General features: G+C 40.7%; 1 protein-coding gene across 2 annotated transcripts in view; it reads right to left on the bottom strand.

Annotated features, from left to right (window-relative positions):
• LOC139952761 (uncharacterized) overlaps positions 1-20,948 on the bottom strand; it is a 38,419-nt gene extending 17,471 nt beyond the window's left edge. Inside the window, exons 1-3 of one of the 2 annotated variants that reach the window (XM_071951987.1) lie at positions 20,804-20,948; positions 19,529-19,622; positions 16,082-16,520 (exon numbers count right to left, since the gene is read on the bottom strand). In XM_071951987.1, the coding sequence (XP_071808088.1) occupies positions 16,082-16,184 (103 nt within the window). In that variant the 5' untranslated portion in view covers positions 16,185-16,520; positions 19,529-19,622; positions 20,804-20,948. The other variant, XM_071951986.1, reaches the window with a different exon arrangement.
• Positions 20,949-21,268: the final 320 nt, after the last annotated feature.

The raw sequence follows: 21,268 nt of genomic DNA, 5'->3' as shown, positions 1-21,268 counted from the left end.
AAGGTTTTATGACGATAATTATTTTGAGGAATTACCAATAGTGTCCACTGTCTTTAGGGTGGGTTTTAAAATTCACATAGGAGGTAAAACAAAGAAAGGCAAGGAACGAAACCACTGAACATACGTGAATCTTGGCTTGAAAGGACGTAAATCAAAAAGTATCTCTTGTTTCCATACAAATCCTTGTGCTACTGTTTAGTAGAGCTTTCAGATCTAAACTCTGTCTCTACGAAAAGGTTACCGTGGTGCTTTACTGCAAACCTCCCTAGAGTGAAAATTGCATAGAATTATACTCAAGTTTATTAACTGTGGGTTTACTACAAACTGTGAGTCATAACCATCTATCACTTCTCTATGAATCATATCAAACTTTCCAAATAATTCTTCTGAAAAGAGCAAAATTATGATTGAGAGAATCGTAAGGATTATTTTCGAGAACCAGTACTGCTTGTGGTTTTCCTTTATAAAGGATCAAAGCAAACTTAATAAAGTTAATTTTGAATATTTGTTTGTCAAGCTTGATCAAGTTTGTGGTGAAAATGTGCTGGTTTCGTTATGGTTTATTCTACCTGGAAGTTTCGTGGCCGAGTGGTTAAGAGCACCGAATTCAAACTCTGGGGTTTCTGATCAGCAGAGTGTGGGTTCGAATCCACAGCAGTGACACTTGTGTCCTTAAGCAAGAGACTTAACCATTGCTTCGTCCATCGGATGGGATGTAAAGCCATTGGTCCCATGTGTTGTGTAACGCATGTAAAAGAACCCAGTGGACTTATCGAAAAGAGAAGGGGTTCGCTCCGGTGTTCCTGGCTGTGGCTGCTGTATGCGCCTTGTAAGCCCTTAGAAGGTGCTAAATAATTAGGTCTCAGAATTCATCACTGCAACAACATATCTTTCTAAAAGGTTGAATATACTCAGAGCCTCTGGCAAACACTGAGGGGGTCGACGAGAGTATTACAAGCTTGATGCCCCATCTGGGACAGAAGTTCAAGGACACAAGTGCCAAGATCGGGACTTGTATCCACACTATGGTTCTTTTAAAAACCACGGCTTCGGCTCCAGATTCGGCTCAGGCTAGCTTGGCCCCGCGGTTGATTTGACTTTATGAGTGTGCTTTGGGTACGCGCTCAGGGCTTCAGACGGAGCCTGATGAAGCCGAATGTAAAGCTGAAGTGGATTCGAAAAGGGCTTATATGTTGATCAGAGACATCAGAGCTTGAGTTCGTTGCTCTTAAACCATTTAATAAATTCTTATTAGATGAACAAACATGTTTACTAATGTCTTGAATCAAGACTATTCAAAACTCAGTATTGCTTTCTCATTCTGTGGAATGACCGAAGACAGGTGAACAAACATGCTTACTAACGTCTTGAATCAAGACTATTTAAAACTCAGTATCACTTTCTTACTCTGTGGAATGACCGAAGACAGGTGAGCAAATATGCTTACTATTAGCGTCTCGAGACTATTCAAAACTCAGTACAGATTTCTCATTCTGTGGAATGACCAAAGACAGGTGAACAAACATGCTTATACTAACGTCTTGAATCAAGACTCTTCAAAACTCAGTACAGATTTGGAAACATGATCCTTTATCTGCTGCAAATCATTGCTCATCCTTGTTAGATCGCGAAGATAACGCGCAAGACGATCAACAAGTCTGTAATTACAACCAAGAAGCCTACGCCCTAATACTTGTTTGATTGTAATAAATGTTCAAGAAGCTTGAAAAGTGCAGGGGGTTCATAGACTATGGAAGTAGTAACTTAAGTAATAAGGCTTCATGTCAGCTATACGTCACATCAATTACAAGAAGCCATTTTTGAATAAATCGTCAGCACTTACTCAGTCAAACCATGCAGCAATGTCACAACCAGGACCTAACTCCTTGTTAAATAAAACGGTGTGCCTGGGTAACCTGTTGGTTTGGTTTTACTTAAAACTGTGACATCGTCTGACAGTGTCGCGTCACTGAGTGAACAATTGTTCCTGGGTCATAGAGTGTCATCAGCGAAGGAAGCCTTACCCTTCACTGAGAACCACGGTGCGAGACAACGGCCGGCAGCCGCGAGGAGAAGCAGTTGGTCGTTCTCCCCGCGAGGATTAATGGCTGCAGGCGTCAGAACGGGTAAAACCTTTGTGGACTACACATCAGGTCATAGATTGGGTCTGTCAGTGTGGTGCTGAAGTATATAGGAAAAATAAGCAAGACAATAAAGGTCACCTGTGAAATTTTGAAAACAGCTAAACAAATTGTCATGATATTTTTGTTCACTTGAAGTCGAAAATTTGAGCAAGGTGCCACCAGGTACCAACTGCATCTCTGACCCTTAGCATTCGCGAACGGACACCAACTTTGAAAAATCTGAGAAATGATTCATGCATGAAAACGTTTCTCAGATTAAAGTTTGTCAACTGGTTGAAACATAATCCAAACCATACTACGAAGGACTCCTTTTTCAAAAGAGTTTCTCAAAAGTAGTTCTTCTTACCAAGTAGATTTTTAAAGTTGGAACACTTTATTACCAACCTATGATTACGAACCTACAATATATGTTCACAAAATCCGAGTAGAAATGGTCCACTGGGTCAAGATAACAGAAGTTGTGATTTAAAACCCCTTGTGACCAGCGTCTGACAGGTCTGAAGGCCAGGCTTGACCGTGTCTGGCCCCGGGCCCCGAAATACGGGTACATTTTCACACGGGAGATTTAAGAACACATGTGGTGTCCAACTACTCACAAACAACAAATGTTCTTCATCTTCACAAGTTCTTTATATACAAACAAAAAGTGAGCTTATTTTCTTCCGCTGTGCCTCACCTGAGTACAATTTCAAATAAGTAACACTTAACAAATAACACTTTGAAACGACTTCAAAATCATCCCTCGTGCCAACATGGGCTCACCCTGCTACAGTTTAGGACACCCCCCCCCCAATCTAATCGACCCAAACTGTTATTTTTGATCTTGGAACTTGTGGATATTTTGATGTGGCAGCGGAAGACAGTATCAGCTCCCCTGGAGTCTTGAGGGGTAAATTGAGAGACAGATCGCGACGGTAATACGGCTTGGATACTTCCTGTTTTTGCTGCTTGTTCCTAAAGAACTACATCCTACCCCTCGGACTAATCAGTCAAACATCCTATCCGTGTTATGCCTACTTTGTATCAAAGCGATCGTTCCTACTCCCATCAATTGGCCTTCAGAAAACCTTGATGTAAATACACAAACAGGAATATCCTCACTGCCCCACATAACGAAAACATCAGCAGAGATTCATTTGATGGATTACAAGAAAACGAGTGTCAGTACTTCTAGCTTTGTCATACCCTGATTGAATTGTATTGCAATCGGGAGCAATATTCATCAGAACCTTGACCTCTGCAATAGTGCGGGTGTCTCAGCTCTCTTGTAGTCTGAGACCCCTATACCTAAAAGTGGGATAACCTTGTACCCAAGATCTAAATGCGAACCTACCATATGACATGTCATGTACATGTACATGTACCTGTATTACCCCAAGACCTGTGGCCTAACCATGTACATGTAGCTCAACGAAGCCCGGACCTAAAGGTTTGGCCCAACCCTGTACCCGGGTATAACTCAGGACCAATATCAGGCAACACCTTGTACATGTAGCCTTGCAGTCGTTAGTTTAACCTCAACTACCCAAGAAGTGTAACCCAGACCTAAATGTACCATTATCTTAAAAACCTTGATCCAGATAATACTGAGATATATTTCCTGCTCTACAGTACCAAGATTTTTATTTATATTTACCCAATCGGAATAATCACAAAATCCCTGACAAAACTTAGACCATTACACGGTGCTATCTCGAAACCGCACCTCTTGATGTTGTGCAAAGTCTTCACCAACAGTTTCACTTCTAGAAGACCAACTTCATGAGTTCTTTTTAAAAGCACGTAATTAGTTTCGGTATTTTCCATGAGATCTGTAGTCAACTTAGACCTTGACATTTGAGTGAGACTGCCAGAGCAAGATAAGCAAAGGTGTCCCTATGCCTCAGGATAGGACTATTTCCTCCAGGTTCTTACAAGTCATTCCCACTACAAGGGCGAGCCGTGCCTCGCTGTACATGTAGACTAGGTTCAAGTCCCTTTCTTGTGCGAGGTCCCTAACAGCACAGACACGTAATACCATGGCGCCCTTACCGTCTGCAATGGCACGGGATTGAGACTTGAGTCAAGTCTAGCCTCGCTGTTGCAGAAACCCCTCGTCCTGTTGAGCACCAATTTAGTGGAAAAACAATACAGTGGGCGTTCCTATCTCGGTCATGTCGGTAATACTCTAATTGAGGCTCAGTCACAGATGGCTGCAAGGGGCACCAAACCTTGGGGGAGTTAAAGGTATACTTATCCATCCCATTCTATCCAAAAAGGTCCCACGACAACAGCCAAGTCTTTCCCTTCACCCTAAGCTCCCAACAAACAAAAAGTCGTAAAATTTTGACCCATCAAAGTTGTATGAGAATAGTGCAAGAAAAAACACCTTGTTGCATAAGTTTGTTTGCTTTCAGGTGCTTAATAAAGGGCCTATTTTAATATTTGAGTGAAAAACTACCCGGTTTTCTCTCACTTTAGAGGGAGCTCATTACCAAGAAAGTGTTTATGCTGAACATTATTTTGAGTATAACAAAAAGTGTCCATTGTACCTTTAAACGTGCAAACTGTTGCTGGCAAGAGTCTGGAAGGGTTACAAAGTGTCCCCACATTGCCAAGTCATGCTTCATAACCACGTGTGAACATTATTACACTTTACCAGTAAATGGGGCTACGATCCCCGGGATCTTTCCTCGACTACCAACCCCAATTCCCTCCCCTGATCTCACCATCACATGAATTTCGAGATCTTCCACCCATCCAGCCTCGTCCGTTACACTCGTTCACAATCATTTCCTGAAGAATCTCAGTCAACAATTCCTTGACAAGACATCTGTCATCTGACCGGCCGATGCCCTTATATAAAGCTCCCCTGGGAACTGTCGGTTAACCGGGCATGATATCATCACCAACTAGCTATGGGTGCTGAGTGACTAGATGTAGATACCCGCTCTGCGCCCCAATTTAACGGTTCAACTTACCAACAAAGAAAGGACTGAACTTACAAACCATATTACAAAACACAGTCAGTGGGTTTGTTGACGAAGTGACCCGATCTGCTACAGAGCCTTCCGGAGCTAAATATTACCCAACATCATAACAATATGATGACAAAGGCAGTGTGGTTACACTTTACTCCCAGCTGAAACGAGCTTGAGCGGAAATTGCCGAGGCTAATTACTCATTACAGATATTTCTTCCCATAACCATGAACGGGACAGTATTGTTGGTACCATGAAAATTAAACCTATTTTTGTTTTCATCATACAGAGTTTTTGCTTAATATTAGGTTGAGTTACCCTGGATTCTCAAAGAAGTTAAAAAGCTTTTAAAAAGCCTCAATGAAATGTTGTTCATTAATTTTCAGTTTAGACAGGTCAAACAAGGGATCTTTAGAACTAATGACGTCACAGTTTGTTAACCATTGTGTTTCTGCACTACTGTCGGAAATTATACAGCAAGTAAGCAATGCAGTAAACAAACCATGACGTCACCAATACAATGGTCTTTTGCAAGGTTTAACAACAGTACATCCAGTATATAAGATTGTTCTAGTCCTGAAATTGTTTAATATTCCGGGACAGACTTTGCAAGCAGAGTTTACCCAAAGTTTTCATTGATTAGCCATAAGACCAGTGAGCTTGTCATTAATTTCTCTAGACTACCATTTTGTTTTTTCATTGGCCCATGTTTCACGTAAAATCTTTTCTAGCTAACCAGCCGGATCAATTGGAGTGAATTTTGGCTGGTCCCCTGATGTTTTAACTGGCATTTGGCCAGCATAAGGGAGAACCATGGCTAGGATCGAAATGTCAAGTGATTAACAATTTATGTTTGCATTTATAAAGGTCCCTTTGGCCGACAAGTTTTTTTGCGACAGCTAATTCTATTTACTCTTGAAACTTATGGCTGAAATTAAAACTCTTGGCAGGCTTTGGGAGGGGCGAAGATCAGAATTAACATTTTGAAGTTACAAAAAGCTCAGGTAATTGGACACATTTAACCGTTCGTAAACACAGCAAACATTGCTCATGAGTCATTATCCAGGGTAGTGGAAAAAGAACGCACTAAAAAAATAAAAACAAGTTTTCACTTTACTGCAGGTATCTTGCACTCATGTGTATGTTCATTGCTATGATAAAAATGGGACTATTAATCATATCGGTGTGCACACTCTAAAAAGTTCGGGTCAGATTAAGCCGACTCTGGGTCCCACGGGGAGAGGCCTATTTCATGATCCATGACCCCGGAATCTGTGTCAAAATTACGCAGAAGCCGAGTGAAGTGGTACTCAAACAAACAGGAACTTAGCTACCGCACCAGTAGACTGGCACTGTCTTTATCCGCAAGGAAAAATACAGGTACTCAAAGAGAAATCAACGAGTTTATGAGGAACTCAAGCCTGTATGCTTTGTTTTTGAAAGGAAAAGGACAAGGCATGTTCTTCTTGATAAAGGGCACTCTATGATGAGGAAATTGTTAATTTCTACTGGAGCACTTCAAGGGCACTGAGGCAATGACCAGGGGGCATAGAGGCAATCGCATATCAGGGCTGTATGCTTCGTTTTTGAAAGGGCAAGGGCACCAAGGCATTTTCTTCTTGGTAAAGGGCACCCTATGATGAAATTGCAAATTTGTACTTGAGCATTTCAAGGGCACCAAGGCAACAACCAGGGGACACGGAGGCAATCGCCTTCGTTGCCTCCGTGAAGTATCAGGCCTGCGCCTTCGTTGCCTCTGTGAAATATCAGGCCTGGGAACTAGCTGTAAAAAGTCCAAATGAGGGGCATTTATCAGAGTTAATGCCGTTTTTGTGGCTAAACAAACTATAACTTTGTTCTCCTTCAAAAGTTTAAAGCACATTATTGAATGCCAGCTACATGTAGCAGAGGGAATAAATTGCAACCAACTCCACAATGAATCATTGCCACCCGACGTGGTATCATCACGACCCATGTTATCATTCCACAGTCCCTGTGGGTTTTAGGGTTGACTTCCAGGCTGGGAGAGGGGAACTCGGCTGCCTGTCAACGATGAAACCTCATTATTGTGGTCTGAGATAAGGGTCGCTGCAAGGTTGGATCCTATGTGAGGATCCCGTCAGGGCAGTAGTCTCTATACATTCCAATTAGGTCGATCTGGGTTCGAATCCCATCTTCATGAACAGAGTGTCAGGAGCGACCCAGATCTGGGGTCCCCGGGGGCCGGATGGGTATCACGTTTCGAATTGAGGTCAAACTGATTAACACACTGGTTTGACGAGATGTGGTTGACTCACATTTCTTGTGACATGTAAACCATGCAGTCTTGTTGTTTTTTCAGCCCACAATTTCATAATTCAAAATGTCTACCTGTCCTGGATATACGGGGTCGACAACCAAGTTTGGATCTGAGAACGAAAGAGGTCCACACATTTGTATAGGGACTTGAAACACTATTTGGCCTTAAAACACATTCACAAAGTTGTTTTACGGATACTTGTTTTGGCAAGTACACAGACAAAAAAGGCATTTCCATGTCCACAGTAGTCCACAGAGTGAATGGAACATGGAGCTGGGAGCTTATGGGAGTGACGTTGCATACATGTAGGACGTCATTGACCACCATCTTTGATGAAAAACATTGTAAAAGTGCACGCATGTACATGTACGCACTGCGCACAACTCTCAGCCAATAATAATCTTTCACGCGTGGCAGTTTCATCAAAGATGTCGGCCAATGCAAGCGAACTATATTCCGGGTCATCCGCACAATGGAACAATGTACATGTACCATGTGTGGTGTGGGTATGTTACGGTCGCACTGCCGAATTTGTAACGAACCGATTGAAAAGATTACGGCCTCTAATAATGGGCTCATCCCTAAATGGACTCATCCCTTACTGGACTTGGCACGATTACAACTTGCTCATTTTCAATAATCTTCATGGCCCTGTTTTAATATGGGGCTCACTAGCTCACTGCAGGTGTTCGAGGGGTCCATTTGTCAAATACAAAAACAGTATCCCGACTCACATCTCACTCGTGTTTTAAACAACCATACATGTATCGCCCAAGACACTAGGCATATGGGGCCACTAGTGGTCAGCCAAGGCAATTTTCCGCTAATATGGCCATGGGCAGGGAATTAAGACTACAGACGCCAATAATTAGTTCCAACTTAAGGCTGAGTAAGGCCAAAAACAAATTTAATATTCTAAAACATTATCTAAAAATATGGAAGAGGGAGAAGCAAAAGCTCAGCTACACAGTTGCCAGGGACATCAGGGTGCTTCTGACTAATCTCCCCACATTCATGAGGGATAGACAAGAGTGGGCAAATCTCAACATGATTCTTACCTCAGTCGATTAGAGAGAGAAGGGATGGGACAAGGGTCCATGTTTGTCAGGTCTAAGAGTTTAGTTAAGGGAGTTGAGCAAAATGGGGTTTACGATTAGGAGGCTAAACACCTGTGAGTGTGTGTTACTGTCGGGGAAGGGGCAGCCTTGAACTTGAAACAACCTTTTGCAACAGTGAAAACATAACCTAAACCTTAAACCTTCAGTGGTACATCTTGCAACAGGTGATCTATAACACAATGACAAAGCAGTGCATTGTCATGCATCACCCACACAGTAGGCCCTACATTCTAATCACAACACATTGTCACGGTCATCACGCATTAAAAGGCATTAATGCCACTTAGTGACCATGCAGTTTTGTATTGTTTTGTCTGGCACAGTTAATGACTGAACAAGTGTATTGTAGTGTTTTGTAATGAGCAAGACGTTCATAACCGCAACCTTAAGCCTTCTGAGTCGTACATTTTGTAACAGGTGAACTAGTACAATTGACAGTGCATTGTCCATAATGACAAGAACAACACATTGTCACGGCCATCATGTATTACATGTCATTCATAAATACCTAAGACAGTTTCGCTATTCCTATTGGTGGAAAGTGCGTCACATATAAACCTTTGTTTATGACCAGTAAAAAGTATTAAAAACATGGGCGTGACACGCGAGCTTGCACCTGTTCTTATAAGAGTTTCTTCATTCCTATTGGTCGAGAGCAACGGCTGAAACAGTTGTGCCACATCACGCGATACGCGCGACTCGCACAGCATTCCCTTATAAGGAGTTGTTTACACAATCGGGCCAAAGGCCTTACCATTTCATAGCTGGAGGGGTGTTGTGTTGAAAGAAATCATTGACAACTATAATTTATGCATTTATTTTACTTTTTGACCGAAAAGGTATTTATGAATGGGAATCAAAGTGTGTTGAATCGGTTTTCACCACACATTGATTCCCTTATTTGATGCCTCCTACTGACCGTACAGTTTTGTATTGTTTTTGTCTGGTACAGTTAATGACCAAGCGAGTGTTTTGTAGTGTTTTGTAATGAGCAACACGCTCATTGTTCATAGCCTTTGGTAAGTTGACACACAAATAAATGTTAACTAACTGTGTCTGGGCAACAACAGGTTGCTACAACGAAGAGAACAACTGTCTTTTGTTTCTATGTTAAGTTGACTTCAGCCAATCTACTACAAGTACATGTGTCATGGTTTAAGAAGTCTTTGCGATTGGATCTGTACACAGCATTTCATCATTGCATACTAAAGGGAAGGTACACGTTTGGTAATTACTCAAAACAAATTTTAACTTAAAAACTGACTTGGTAACAAGCATTTGAGAGCTGTTGGGGGATAAAACAAATGTGGGAAACGACTCCCCCTAAAGTAACATAGTTTTTGAGAAAGAGGTAATTTCTCACTCAAATATTATAAGACTTCTAGCTAGAAGTCTTTTATTCCCATCTGAAAGCACACAAATTGGTCCAACAAGGGTGTTTTTTCTTTCATCATTTTCTAGCAACTTCAATGACCAATTGAGCCCAAATGTTCACATGCTTGTTATATCATATGCTTTTTTTTTATATGATGGGATACACCAAGTGAGAACACTGGTCTATGACAATAACCAATCGTGTACAGTGCCTTTAAAGCCAGGATACTTTGTCGCTCAGTTGGAGCTCATCTAAGAATAGCATACAAAGGGTGTACTATAAGCCTACAGTTTCTTGTGTTTAAGTGTGAGAGACAGAACTCCTTGGCAGACTTCTTTAAGATCAGACAAAAACAAGACTATACATGTAGGTCACAGGATTATTATTCATGAAGGGCTGGCAATAACACTTCCGGGCATCTTGGTGGTGTGTAATCCACTTCGACAGCAACAACAAGAATCTCTGGGTATCGAGAAGATTTAGCGACCACAATCCATATCCTGATTCGGGTATGATATGGGATTTGTTAGTGAATTATATGGGATTTATTAGGATTAAGTGGGAACAGTACATAAAAAGATACATAATCGTGATCTATCAAGGAGTGATATCATCTCATGGGATCAAATCATACATCAGAACTGGTTTAGTGGTGAACACTTTGAGTGTCGCGATTTGACGCAATTTGACGGGCATTGTTAAGCAGGAACTCATGTTCTTCCTTCAGGGGTTGTTTTAAGACAGTGAATCAGCGGCATGTGACGGCACGTTTTGAAAATGTACAGGAAGAAAAACTAAGCCTACAAATGAAAGAATCAAGCCTAAAAACCACCTTGCATTGGGAGGTTTTGGAGTACTACATGTATACATCTAAGTGAAGTATCATTTGTTGTAACCTGATGAGACTAGCCAAAGCCACTCATAAGTTAGCCTGAACGTCTGACGTCATTCTTCGAGGCTCGTGAATAACGCCAGAGACCGACCAAAAACCGGCGTGTGGTTTGATCTTTGACCATGTAGAGATACATTTTGTACATGTACACACAAATTCTACACCAACATACAAAAAAAGTACCAAGCAAATGTACCGATCCACCATGCATGTACTGTAGTATACTACCACACACGTGGACACACACGTGCGGACAACCAAAAGTAAGCTTTCCATATCAGTGTTTTGATTGGCCAACCAAGGTGAGTCAGACCAATCAAAACAAACCCAGCTACTTTATCCTTGCGGATAAAGACAGAGGCCCAGTCTATTCATACATTGTAAGTAAGACTGCAACAGTCCCTCTTTAGAAAAAACACACAGGACCAACCAACCAAATTTGACTTATAAAAACACAGTCACACACACAGGCCTGATTCTAATATCCACAACCACTTACAAGAAATGAATTTTAAAAAGATTGAAGAAAGTATTAGCAGATCAACATTTCATATACATGTCATGTTTGTGCAATACTTTCCTATTGCTCTTTATGTATTCTTCTGATTACAATACTTGATTAATGTGTACCTGAACTTCAATGTCCTTTCTTCACATTTTCACACCAAGTTTTTGAGCGAACTAAGCTGGTTTAACAAACTGCCAATCAAATACGAAACAATATACGTAAGCCACTTTGGCTATGACCCGGAAGATCTTTAAACACTTTTAAACCGCATGTCACCAAGGATTGCTGGTGAATAAAACTACACACGCTGCAATGAACTTATTCCACGAACAGGCACCATGTCCAGGTAAGGAAATTCCCCCAGGTTTAGAGAGGGGCTTACGGTTGGCTACAGTCACCCATCCTGTTCAACTCTTGTTTGTTATACACGACTAGCCACAGTAGAGTTTGACTTATTTAATTTTTACACCTCAGAGATTTACGAACTAAACAAAATGTTTCTGAAGGTACACCACTCAGTTTTTATTCCCCCAGGTTTAAAGAGGGGCTACGGTAGGCTACAGTCACCAATCCTGTTTAACTCTTGTTACACGGACTCGCCACAGTGGAGTTTGTTTGTTTGTCTGTTTGTTTGTTTATATGATCTTCCCATCAAGGGAACTTGTCAAACTCTTACAATGGGACTTTTTGGTTTCTCATCCTTGGTTTCATTTTTACACCTCAGAGATTTACGAACTAAACAAAATGTTTCTGAAGGTACACAACTCAGTTTTTATTCCCCCAGGTTTAGAGGGGGGCTTTATGGTAGGGGCTACAGTCACCAATCCTGTTTAACTCTTGTTACACAGACTTTGCTTGTTTGTTTGTTTGTTTGTTTGTTTGTTTGGTTGTTTGTTTGTTTGTTTGTTTGTTTGTTTGTTTGTTTGTTTTGTTTGTTTATATGATCTTCCCATCGAGGGAACTCGGCAAACTCCCACAAGGGGACATTTTTGTTTCTTAACCTAATTTAATTTTTAAAACTCGAAGATTTATGGCTTAAATTTCAGGTAAACAAAATGTTTCTGAAGGGCCACCACTTAGTTGTTATCTCCAAAGACCTTAGCAGGTGGCTGATTTATCTTTCAATGCCAACATTGTAATTCAGTTTGGAGTGAATCACTGTTTCTAATCAACACCTAATTTGACTCACATCAAAACAAGAAGGAAAACTCATCCAGCATGTCCAGGGTATCAAGAAAGATTAGGATTATTTCAGCGGTTTTAACAACTTTGTTTTGCGATACACAAGATTTCAGTTGGGCATAACTTTTGCTCGTCACAAAGTATTTATCGTAAATCAAGCCAAATGATACCAATGAGGTAACACAAAACAATGTTTGATTTGGTATGGTGCCTAATCACTCTAGAAGTATAAAATACTTAACCCAACATGGGATGAGAGAAAAATCAAATGTAACTCAATGGGATTTGAACCCAAGATCCCTGACAATAAGTTGTATTTTGAGTTTATTTCACAAGTACATGTGTAGTTCCAGGCATTCTTGGGTGACATATTCAAGAAAACAAAACTAAAAAGTGATTTTAACATCAGTTGAAGACGTCGACAAAAACACAATCTGCCAAGTGAAGGCATTTCCCCTAGCTTCTTGTTAGCAGTTGTGAAAAACTTCATTCACAAGTGCTTGGAAATTTTCCAAATCTTGAGGCGAATAAGAAAATGAATTCAGGTCCAACATAATGGTGTTGGACGCGTCCACGAGACCACTTTTTATTCAATGAGCCGTGCACAAAGCCATGACATGCAGAGTCGGTGTTAGAAACGGCCAAATGGTTTCAACGGGTATTTTCTCACTAGGTTAGGCATTGAACTAATTTGTTCAGTTACAAACTTGGATTTTCCGTCAGGAAATTATGTAGAACGGGGTTTGAAGAGATAGTTTAATAATGTTAGTGATAGGATTTAAAACCTGGTTTATAAACTTATTGTAGGAACGCTGTTTAAAATCCAGTGAAAAGCTGATTTTAAAAGCATCACACTAGAAAACTTTCAAGACGTATTTCCGTAGGGACACTTCTGAAAAAGTATTTCCATAAAGCTCCTAAGAAAACTGCAACTGATGAAAGTTGGTAGGCATAATTCAAGAAATTAGCACATCCCGTGTGCTGAAGTTAAAGTTCCCCTTTCCCTAATGTAAAACAAGCGTGAATAGTGACATTCACGATGTCTGTCAATGTTTCCGCAATAAGAACACCATCCATCAATGTGTACAGCAAACCTCATTAAAGCGGAACACATGGGGCTTTACACAAGAGGGAAGTGTAGCATCCACAAAAGTAATGTGCTTTCCTGAAGACTGGTCTATATTTAGGGGTTGGTACATTAATCTAAAGGATGTTGGACAAGGCTTATCTCAAGTCAAACATTATAACTACAGAACTTTGAAACTATTAGCACAGGTTTAAATTTTATGCTTTTCCAATGGATGGGTGGGGCAGAGAACAAGATACGAAAGAGGGGATGATATTAATATTAATTTTGGTTTTTACCCATACACCGATGTGTGTTAGCACTGTATACTCAGTACTTTCCCGAGTCCTGTGAAAAAATATCACAGGCATGTTACTCGGGTGGGATTCGAACCCACGACCCTTGCAATTCTAGAGCAGTGTCTTACCAACTAGACTACCGAGGTTGCCCGGCAGCTAGAGGCAGTTCGAATCCTATGTTTTGGCAGCGGGTACCGCAACGATATAATAGATGTTAAATTTGCATCGGGGATAAAGAATATTAATTTTGGTTTTTACCCATACACCGATGTGTGTTAGCACTGTATACTCAGTACTTTCCCGAGTCCTGTGAAAAAATATCACAGGCATGTTACTCGGGTGGGATTCGAACCCACGACCCTTGCAATTCTAGAGCAGTGTCTTACCAACTAGACTACCGAGGTTGCCCGGCAGCTAGAGGCAGTTCGAATCCTATGTTTTGGCAGCGGGTACCGCAACGATATAATAGATGTTAAATTTGCATCGGGGATAAAGAATATTAATTTTGGTTTTTACCCATACACCGATGTGTGTTAGCACTGTATACTCAGTACTTTCCCGAGTCCTGTGAAAAAATATCACAGGCATGTTACTCGGGTGGGATTCTAACCCACGACCCTTGCAATTCTAGAGCAGTGTCTTACCAACTAGACTACCGAGGTTGCCCGGCAGCTAGAGGCAGTTCGAATCCTATGTTTTGGCAGCGGGTACCGCAACGATATAATAGATGTTAAATTTGCATCGGGGATAAAGAATATTAATTTTGGTTTTTACCCATACACCGATGTGTGTTAGCACTGTATACTCAGTACTTTCCCGAGTCCTGTGAAAAAATATCACAGGCATGTTACTCGGGTGGGATTCGAACCCACGACCCTTGCAATTCTAGAGCAGTGTCTTACCAACTAGACTACCGAGGTTGCCCGGCAGCTAGAGGCAGTTCGAATCCTATGTTTTGGCAGCGGGTACCGCAACGATATAATAGATGTTAAATTTGCATCGGGGATAAAGAATATTAATTTTGGTTTTTACCCAGAGGGGATGATGTTGACAGTATTTTTGTTTTCGTCATGTTCATAGCTCGTTGGTTGAGGAGCTTGAAAACAGACAATGATGTTTCGATTGATCGACTTGGGGTATGGCTTCAGTTTTATTGATTAATGAATGGTTGTCTGTTATTGTTTTATACAGTAGGCCTACTAAGCAAAACAAACTTTGTCATCAATAAACATTTGCAACTGAAGTTGCACTTTGTTATTATGTTGTCGATGCATTGTTCATTTTAAAAACACTGTTAACTAAGTGACCAAAAAAGGAATCGTTGAAATATTAGTTGTCAGTCATAAAAAAGAAATGTCAGTGTCAATCAACTTGTTTTCGTCATGTTCATAGCTCGTTGGTTGAGGAGCTTGAAAACAGACAATGATGTTTCGATTGATCGACTTGGGGTATGGCTTCAGTTTTATTGATTAATGAATGGTTGTCTGTTATTGTTTTATACAGTAGGCCTACTAAGCAAAACAAACTTTGTCATCAATAAACATTTGCAACTGAAGTTGCACTTTGTTATTATGTTGTCGATGCATTGTTCATTTTAAAAACACTGTTAACTAAGTGACCAAAAAAGGAATCGTTGAAATATTAGTTGTCAGTCATAAAAAGAAATGTCAGTGTCAATCAACTTTTTTGATTACACATTCAGTGACAGATTATTTTGGGGAGTGCTATCGTAAAAGTTAACCGTCGACATAGATAAAAGTCAACAGTCGATCATCATTCTACGATTTCCTCTACGTGCCAACTAAATTCATTTTACTTGTTAGTGTCGATCAATATGTTATGAAAATCTTCAATTGTATACTCTAAGCTTGCATAGCTATATCATTGAAATAGTTCGATCATGCATGGCCCAATCTAGTTTAATATAACTTGCAAACTCGACAAAGTTTTGATGTTCTTAAACTGTGTTTCGATGTCGATAAACTTCTTCAATAATGCCGGTCAAATTTTCTTATCAACACTAAAAATATAGACCCCTGCAATCATCCATTTTGAGGTATGGTGGACACAGTACTGCGGCACTTTTAGATTTGGGTAAATCTGTCTCTAGACACCAAAACCAAATGGTGCACTCCTATAGTCTCCACCATCAAAAAGGGTAATGATTTTGCCTGAAAGAAAAACATTTTTTGTCGATCAGTTTGACAATGCAATCGTAATGTAGTTGTAGAGTCTTACCTTGACTTGCTCGACAACTCCTCCCTTGCAGCGAAAGTAACACACACAGTAGAACAAAATACCACAGCGTTTCCATCGACAAAACCGAGAGCGTTGTCACCATGATTATTCTCAAGTCAAAGTATCTTATAATCCTTGCCCGAGCTCAACAAGAAGTCCTACATTGCAAGAAGGTAGGGAGACCACACACAGCGTAGGGGCCGGGTAAAGTTCAAACCGCATGATCTTTAGCTTGTACGGTGGGCGAGCAGCGAGTACGTCCCAGCTCTATGGTCCCAGTGTGACTGGCCCCGGTGGTTGATTCGCTCACGGAGCCAGCTCAGGAAAAGGGGGGAAATGGAGATGACATCACCGGGTCGGCTTCTCCCTTGTAGAAGGGCCTGGGACAACATAGACTAGCCTTGTATACTCCTCATCAGCTTGGTGACTCATGTTGAATCTAGGAATTGGATATCCAAAAAGCAATACATTGAGATAGATTGTGTTAGGGTACGTGTACCTAAAGGGTCAAGGTTTTGAAATCGGTTTACATAATGCAGCTGTTAATGCTAGATTAGTTTTTGTATTCGTGATTTTGTTTTACAGGGCAGGGCTACCCAGAGCTTAAAGGCACTGGACACCTTTGGTAAATGTCAAAGACCAGTATTCTCACTTGGTGTATTCCAACATAAAATGCATCAAATTAATGTTTCTCAGATTGTGTTTTTCAATTGCAAAGTATTCTTCCTGCATGGACATAACCGGTCCATATTTTTGGACATTACAAAAACATTACAAATTTTTGAATTTTGTTTGGTTAGTTTTATGGTAAAGTCTTCTAAATCTATAGGAATGAAACAAGCACTAGGTTCCAATAACCAAACGTAGTATCATTCCCTTTAAATACTGTCCAGCTGTCTTACAAGTTCTTTAAGTCACTCAATCATTATACTTTTTGTTTCCATTGCAAAAGTTTAACCCATGATTTATAGACATACATTGTATCCTTATGTCTCCTACCCAACAAGGGCGGATTCATCAAAATGTGCTTCCACTCAGATGCCAGAATGCCATTGTGAAGTTCTGAACACCATTTGCATCGCGCAGTCAGCAAACCTGATGTCAACCAAATGAAAAGTACAGTGAGGTGTCCCTTCGGGCAAGGGTGTACGCAGTGTATGGACTAGGTCAACTAGGGCGTGTCCTCTTGTAAAACCCCAGTGGGTAATATTTGAACTTGGTGTGACATCATAATCATGGAGAGGTTATCACATGATGTCACTGCTAGACATTGGGTCTGCAAAGAGTAGTGCAAAATAATGAAGTGGGATGTGGTATCGCATAGCCTCTAGAAGGCGCTGTTTTGGCTTGTGACGGCATAGGATAGGTTAATGTGGCGTCACGATGCCGGATGCTAACCAGTGTTGTGCAAAGGGTTACATTTGGGTGTGTCACTACTTAACCTCGTTGAGGGCGCTGCTTAAGCTTGTGACATCACATTCAATGAGACCCCCATGTCAACCTCTACCTTGATGGGCTCAAAATACTTTCAGAAATGGGAGTCCGGAAGTTAAAGTCTTAACTGGAACAAGCAGGAACCCTGAACCATTGGATGAGCCTTCGCAAAGGTTCTAAAAAAAGGTAGTTGCCCAATCAACTATCAAGGGTATTGCAGAGTAGGCCCAAATGTACTTGAGTCTAAATCTACAGTAAAAACTACGGCAAAAAACGGAGATGGATTGTTATTTTGATTTGTGTTTTTTTTTCATTAATATTTAACTTAAAATATTCCCCTTTCTTTGCCAAAAGAAACCACCCACAAAAGGGTCAAATGAACATTCCTATTTTCCTGCTTTGGCTAGAATAATCATTGTCAATACTTAAGCGACCATGACGTAAAGCATGTGTGTCAAATCTCGCACACTTCCCAGGTGTGTAAAACTATAACCAAGGGACTTGTTTTCAAGTCTACCAGTCTGCTATTTGTTTTGCTACAGGGGGCACCGCACTGAATCACCTCTAGTCTTGCGTGGCCCAAGACATCGAGAGTGTTCGAGAGTGGATAGTGTACTACGCTTAGTTGTAAATCGCTGTAGAGTGTCAATCACTGACATCTTGGGCGAAGACTAAATCACCCCAGTCAAGTGACTGAATCACAGACACACAGTTTACTGTTCTGCATGTCTGACAAAATATAACATGAGTTTGTGGCTCTTCACCACTGGGTAATGAGAGCTCATTATTCACTCAATCTTCACCTCGATTTCCAAAGGTCAATGGACTGATTTTCATTGCTAAAAGGTTATGTGATAGATTCACCACTCTATTGCCGAACCCTATTTAAGGTGGAGTGTGGTTAGAAGAATGGTTAGGAGGTAATTGCCTTATTACAAAAGTTGTTATCGAAAACGACCATTCGTTCTAAAGATTTCCAAGGTATAGTAGATTATATGAAAAAGATGAAAGTTTTTTATTTTATTCATCCCTAAAAGTGCTAAATATTTTAGATGTTGGGTATTAGCTTTAACACTAATCAGTGCAATTCATGGCAAGGTCCCAATTTCACAGGGCTGCTTTAAAAGCACAAGATCTGCTTATATTTTTGCTCAGCAAAAAATTAGGAGGATCCCAGACAGAAATTGCACATGTGACATGGCATTTTGGCTGGTATAAACCTATGGTTAACATTATTTTGTTGTGGTTAACTACGTATCGTGCTTAAGCAGCTGATCGTTTGATTGCTAGTTTGGTTGCTAACTAGACCAGCATGTACCTCATTCAACAGTTAGCGCTTTTTAAAAGGTCTATGAATTAGGGCTCTGAGACAACAAATCAATCTAGAGTTTCAGCTTATGTCATCTCTTTCCTCCTTATTAGAATCAGGTTCAAGATCACCAGATTTTCTTCTATAACTTTGTATACTGGGTCATGCACCTTGTCCACACTCCGCATCCACCGACTTGTACAGCTCCCCACAGCCTAGTCAAACGTGTCATTCATTGACTACATTCCCACCACTCCGCACCCTCTCAAAACAAGAAAGGTTTTGGTTTCCAGCTACTTCTAAGTTTCTAGAGGTACATGTAGTTTCCAGTTTCCAGCCATCATCAATAAGATGGTGCTCACATCTGCCTCAGTATTAGTCTTGGTGCAAGACGTTCTTATTGAGTTGGTAAAACCTTTAGGAGTAGTGGTGAAGAGGATTGCGATAGTTGAGTGATAGTGAATTCAACGTCTGGAAAAGTTTCCGTATGGCGCCACCACTTTTTCATTTGATATGAAATAATATATCATCTAATTTACCTCAAATTCAATGTGATATCCCTTTTTGTACAAATTTGTGAAAAAGTGGGGGCGCTATACGGAAAGTTTTTCCAACGTCTTGTACCAAGGCTACCTCATCAGTATCCAAGCATTGAGCTCTCCTGATGCACAATCCATGGTAAGAAACTCTTGGTTGCTACTCACCCTTTCATAGCGGATGATAACAGCTTTGTTTATGCAAACCTCCGCAGTTCGACTGCTCTCACCCTTTTCCTTCAGCAGCATGCAGGCCAAGACACTGGATAGAAGAGACAAGGAACTAAAGAATTAAGAGTATTGTTTAGTCCAGACCCAGTGACTGGGGCGTCAGATTCATTTTTCAAAATTTTGACCGATAAATTTTGACGTTAAATGTCAAAATTTTGAACTGAGGAATACAGCGCCCCTGCTGGGTCTTGTCATGCGTACAGTCCGTCAACTAGAGACTAGAGGGAACTTGCATTCGCTTGAAAAAATATTTAGGCCTACCGGAAAAGTTTACGTATGGCGCCACCACTTTTTCATTCGATATGAAATAATATAGTATCTAATTTACTTCAATGAGATATCCCTTTTTGTAAAAATGAGTGAAAAAGTGGTGGCGCCATACGGAAAGTTAAACTTTAGTTTATTGCTCCAGAGTCCATGTGCATTGTGACTGGTATCTTTTTAATATGGGTCCAACTCCAAGTCTAACTAACAAAACTAAAACTAAGCCGACAATTAAGCCGACAACGCCGACAACAAGTCCAGAATTACGACAACACGCCGACAACAATTGTTTCAAATACCTCAAAACAAAAGCTTCTTAGTCTTATATAAAACCTTACGAAAAGTCTGAAATTTTAACCAGAAAAAAAACCGAACTTACACACACGGCGAGCGGTCACACGCCATCTTCGCTTTTAAGTGAAAAACCGGGTTTCGACCAGTCCATTATGATACGGGTAGATTTAGCACTTACAAAAACAGAGGGCGGACGTCATGTCAACCTTCCCTACACTGCGTGCACAAAATGAAGGTCTTTGCATGACGCCCGCCCGCTATTGGTTTGTAAGCGCCAATCCATCTTACCCTTTATAATAATGGACTGGTCGAAACACGGTTTTTAAGGAAGCGCAGCCAAGATAACGTCCGACAGCTCCGTCCGTGTAAAGAAAGTTCAGTTATTTTTCTAGTTAAACATTCAGACTTTTCGTGAAGTTTTGCCATTACATATCTGTATATACTACAAAGTACACTTAGTTGTAATAGTCTATGGTTTTTTTTTGTTTTGCTGTTGTTGAGGTACTTGAAACTTGTCGGCTCTCTCTTGACTTGTTGTCGGCGTTGTCGTCGGATTGTTATCGGCCAGATTCATACATCGGGTTTGCGAGTGATCTGCATGCAGTGATGGTCATGAAACTGGAGAAAGAAAACTCTGTGGAGAGTATACTTAACTTGGCAGGAATTAAGCATTAGCAACGATGTTGGGATCCCGATATGTTGTTGATTGTCGTGTTGGAAACGATGACAAAAACAAAGCTAAATCTCTGTGAGGATAAAGTGGAGGAAAATGTAGCATGAACAATAAACGGAGCAATGTGTCAATGTTTGCCGCCATGCTTCAACCCATCCGTCCGTGAAAGCACACGTGAGAGCATGTTAGACGTCTTGGTGCTATGCAATGGAATGCACGATTTCCCTATTGGTTGGAAGTTTTAGTCTGTGGATAATGCGAGTTTCGGCTTGGTGTTGTACAAACGGTTGCATCTCACACACAACGAACCAGTCCTTTCTACGCTAAAAAAAAGACAAGAGAAGTGATCCGTGGTAAGTCAAAATCATGTTTATTTGTTAACAAACTTTATTTAAGAAGAGCAGAGCACTTCAGATTGTTATTTGAGGAGAACTTCCCGTATCCTG

Source organism: Asterias amurensis, chromosome 20 (genome assembly GCF_032118995.1).
Source record: "Asterias amurensis chromosome 20, ASM3211899v1".
Taxonomy (NCBI): Eukaryota; Metazoa; Echinodermata; class Asteroidea; order Forcipulatida; family Asteriidae; genus Asterias; species Asterias amurensis.
This window is presented reverse-complemented; position numbering and strand designations above follow the sequence as displayed.